Source organism: Perca fluviatilis, unplaced genomic scaffold (genome assembly GCF_010015445.1).
Source record: "Perca fluviatilis unplaced genomic scaffold, GENO_Pfluv_1.0 PFLUV_unplaced_scaf_1, whole genome shotgun sequence".
Lineage (NCBI taxonomy): Eukaryota > Metazoa > Chordata > Actinopteri > Perciformes > Percidae > Perca > Perca fluviatilis.
This window is the reverse complement of record NW_024375502.1, coordinates 917,877-922,189: the sequence shown is the minus strand read 5'-3', so window position 1 is coordinate 922,189 and position 4,313 is coordinate 917,877. Positions and strand designations below refer to the sequence as shown.

The 4,313-nt window shown below is 37.5% G+C and overlaps 1 protein-coding gene across 1 annotated transcript in view; it reads right to left on the bottom strand.

Annotated features, from left to right (window-relative positions):
* LOC120554973 (NACHT, LRR and PYD domains-containing protein 3-like) overlaps window positions 1-2,334 on the bottom strand; it is a gene marked incomplete at its 3' end in the record, with an annotated part of 128,052 nt that extends 125,718 nt beyond the window's left edge. The window contains 3 exon segments of the mRNA XM_039793821.1: window positions 633-749; window positions 1,581-1,715; window positions 2,110-2,334. Of these exon segments, the coding sequence (XP_039649755.1) occupies window positions 633-749; window positions 1,581-1,715; window positions 2,110-2,201 (344 nt within the window).
* Between the last annotated feature and the right edge of the window lie 1,979 nt (window positions 2,335-4,313).

Sequence of the window (4,313 nt, the reverse complement as noted above, 5' to 3'; positions counted from 1 at the left end):
CTGCAAGCCATGTATTAAAGCGACCGGAGGATAGTGTTGGATGGTGTTCCCCCTTTTGCCTCCCTATTGACTTCTGATCTGACATCCAACTAGCAAAACCCACATACATCATTTTGGGGAAGAATTTTGCATTTTGACCAATTCCTAGTCAGAGACTTGGGGAACTGGTCATGAAGCCACTCACTGAAACTTAGCCTTAATTATCCAGACTCAAATGGCAGAGGTCTTCTCATTGCATACATAGTGTCCCAACCCAGGTGATACAAACACTCTTACCCAGGCCCCTGAGCCTCCAGGGGGACAGCATGAGTTACCCTGGAAGGCACTCTGAGGCGCAGGGCGTTATCCCAACCATCCCCTGGTATTCCTAGCCTGAGGAAGAACATTTTGGAATAATTTTATATCTACATTTTAGCCTACCCCTATAGCTATGGGAGGATTTAAAATGCTTTTAATGGGGCTAAAACACCAGATAATATTGGACCAAACCAGGTCACTGGACAGCTTTCAGATGTGAGAATATAAATATATGTGAAAGAAAAAATAATGCTGAAAATAAATTCCAAAACTTCTCCGGATACATAAAAGTTAAAACATGAATCAGCACACATATTATAATATTAACAGCTTACCTCTTTTCAGCAGAGGATTGTTGACCTTTAAAGTTAATAAGGACTTGATATGACCAGTCACTCTTGAAGGACACACAGCTGGGTTCAGGTTCAGCAGAGTCTGGTCTTTCATGGATCCTGTTACACAGAGAGTAAGACCAACACGGATGGAAATTCACTTTTTAGTGTTCAAACACAAAAACTGCTGGAGATACAAGCAGCAACTAAAACAAGATTAACACAAAGAAGTTCAATAAACTATACAAAAAACTGGGATAAAAAGCTAAAACACAACAGAAAAATCTGAATATTCTGGTCCTGATAGAAAAACACATTTATTGAGGGTCACATGTTCAGTTAAAGTCTTCCTGTATAAAATATAATATTAATATTAATGTCTGTAGGCCTAATTATTAACAATTAAATGCCAACAATGCTTTACTTTCTGTCCAAAACTCAATAAAAATACATTTTGAAATCAGAATAAAAATATAAAAAAAAATCTTTTTTGTCTAAACAGAAATATATTTTGAGTGAGACACAAAATTATTTTGCAAAATTATTCTCATTTCAGTCATCAACTACAATATTCCTTTCCACAAAGAAAACACTGAAATAATAGTACCCTGTACGGAAATATTCTCATTCACCAGTGATGACCTTAAGGGTATGCCATAATGTCTTTGGGTTGGTAGAAGAATGGGTAATCTGCTGCTGGAAATAGACCGCCTTAGCCTTGACAGTTCAGCTTTTTAATTTGGGTAAAACAACAGATAATATTGGACCAAACCAGGTCCAATATTAAATTGAGAACTACAGTTAAAGACTGGTCTTACTGGACAACTTTCAGATGTGAGAATATAAATATATGTGAAGAAGAAAGATGCTGAAAATAAATTCCAAAACTTCTCTAGATACATAAAAGTTAAAAAATGAATCAGCAATATTATAATATTATTAACAGCTTACCTCTTTTCAGCAGAGGGTTGTTGACCTTTAAAATCAATATAGCGATCATTTGACCAGTCACTCTTGAAGGACACACAGCTGGGTTCAGGTTCATGTTCAGGTTCAGGTTCAGGAGACTCAGGTTTCTGCTGCGTCCTGATAGAAAAACATTCATTGAGGGTCACATGTTCAGGTAAAGTCTTCCTGCATAAAATATAGTATTAACATGAATATGTATGTAGGCCTAATTATTAACAATAACATGCCAATAATGCTTTACATTCTGTCCAAAACTCAATAAATATATCTTTTGAAATCAGAATAAATATATTAAAAAAAATGTCTAAACAGAAAGATATTTTGAGTGAGACAGGAAATTATTTAGCAAAAATATTCTCATTTCAGTCATCAGCTACAATAATTCCTTTCCACAAAAAAACACTTTATTTGAAGGAGTGTGCATGAGACTGACATGACCCAAAACAACCCAGACAGGACGTAGTTACATCCAATGAGACTCGTTCCAGTTTGCTGGATGTTCACAACTCACCTCAATCTTCTTCTTAACATTTCAATTTCCCTTTCCATCGCAATTCTCTCCTTCTGCCATTCAAGTCTCTCCATCAATCCTCTCTCCTCCATTTCTATTCGCCTCTCCCTTACAGATGTTTTTTTCTTCAAAGTAGTGGTATCGCCATGGACCGGTGACTCTTCATGGACACTCAGCTGGGTTCAGCTTCAGGTTCAGGTTCAGCTTCAGGTTCAGGTTCAGGTTCAGGTTCAGCAGGGTCTGGTCTCTGATGGGTCCTGTTAGAAAGAGAGGAAGACCACTTTTTAATCTCCAGGAACAGAAGCTGCTGCAGAAACTAGAAGCTATCAAGCAGAAAATAAAGTCTGAATCTCTTCACTGAATGATTTCTGCTCTCTGCTCATCCTGCTCTGTCATTCATTCTCTTTCTGGGAGAACAGGAACATTGGAAAGACTCCAGGACTAATGTCATCTTTCTGTCCTCTAATGGAGACAAGACTCCAGGACTAATGTCATCTTTCTGTCCTCTAATGGAGACAAGACTCCAGGACTAATGTCATCTTTCTGTCCTCTAATGGAGACAAGACTCCAGGACTAATGTCATCTTTCTGTCCTCTAATGGAGACAAGACTCCAGAACTAATGTCATCTTTCTGTCCTCTAATGGAGACAAGACTCCAGGACTAATGTCATCTTTCTGTCCTCTAATGGAGACAAGACTCCAGGACTAATGTCATCTTTCTGTCCTCTAATAGGAGACAAGACTCAGGACTAATGTCATCTTTCTGTCCTCTAATGGAGACTAGACTCCAGGACTAATGTCATCTTTCTGTCCTCTAATAGAGACAAGACTCCAGGACTAATGTCATCTTTCTGTCCTCTAACAGAGACAAGACTCCAGGACTAATGTTATCTTTCTGTCCTCTAATAGAGACAAGACTCCAGGACTAATGTCATCTTTCTGTCCTCTAATGGAGACAAGACTCCAGGACTAATGTCATCTTTCTGTCCTCTAATGGAGACAAGACTCCAGGACTAATGTCATCTTTCTGTCCTCTAATGGAGACAAGACTCCAGGACTAATGTCATCTTTCTGTCCTCTAATGGAGACAAGACTCCAGGACTAATGTCATCTTTCTGTCCTCTAATGGAGACAAGACTCCAGGACTAATGTCATCTTTCTGTCCTCTAATGGAGACAAGACTCCAGGACTAATGTCATCTTTCTGTCCTCTAATGGAGACAAGACTCCAGGACTAATGTCATCTTTCTGTCCTCTAATGGAGACAAGACTCCAGGACTAATGTCATCTTTCTGTCCTCTAATGGAGACAAGACTCCATTATGACAATCAGTCTCACCTTTCTGTCCTGTGTATCGAATGTAAAAACAGGATTTAAAGTGGAGCTTTTGCATGAGTCTTTGAGGAGAAACTCTGTTTTACAGACCTGTCCATTAAATCAACTATCCATTAGTCCATCAAATCCTTTGAGTGTTAGTCGACTGAGAATTTCTTTAATTAAAAGAGAGCAGATCTGGGCTCAGGTCCCTGATGTAAAAGCCTTCTTACTGCATTATATTCTATATATTTACATGTTTAAGTGTTACCTGCCTCCTGAGTTTTGTGTTCTCCTTCAAATAAATAAGGATGTTTGTAGGAGCCTAAATGCAGTCATTTATGTTTTGATAATTGGAATACAACAATTTCCTTTACCATTCTCACCTTCTCTCTCTGGCTCTCTGCATCATGTTTTGGAAGGTGATTTTGCACTTGTTGTATTTTTTCCTTGTGTAAACGTAAATAACTAAACTTTTACCGTGTGGTCCTGTGGATTTTTTAAAATTATTATATTTATTATTAATTTAAGGTGGATTAAGACGAGGAGATTTAGAAGAGTGTCGAGATACAGCTTCATTTTGTGGAAACCTACAACATTTTAATATTACTATATACTTACTAATATACTATATACTGTATGTATATATATAAATAAAGGCCCATTTATATTGTAACTTATTGTTACTTTTAAATTTTTCCTGTATAAATAATGAAAATGAAATGAAATATCTGAATGCAGCAGTTTAGACGTCAGAAGTTCATAGTGACCCAGTTCCATATTTGTTGATTTAGTTAGAGAATAAAAGAGCTGAGTCATGTTGTCTCCACATCAGTCCTGTCAGTGAATAGAACGACCGACACTAACTGCTGCAGACAGATTTCTGATCTT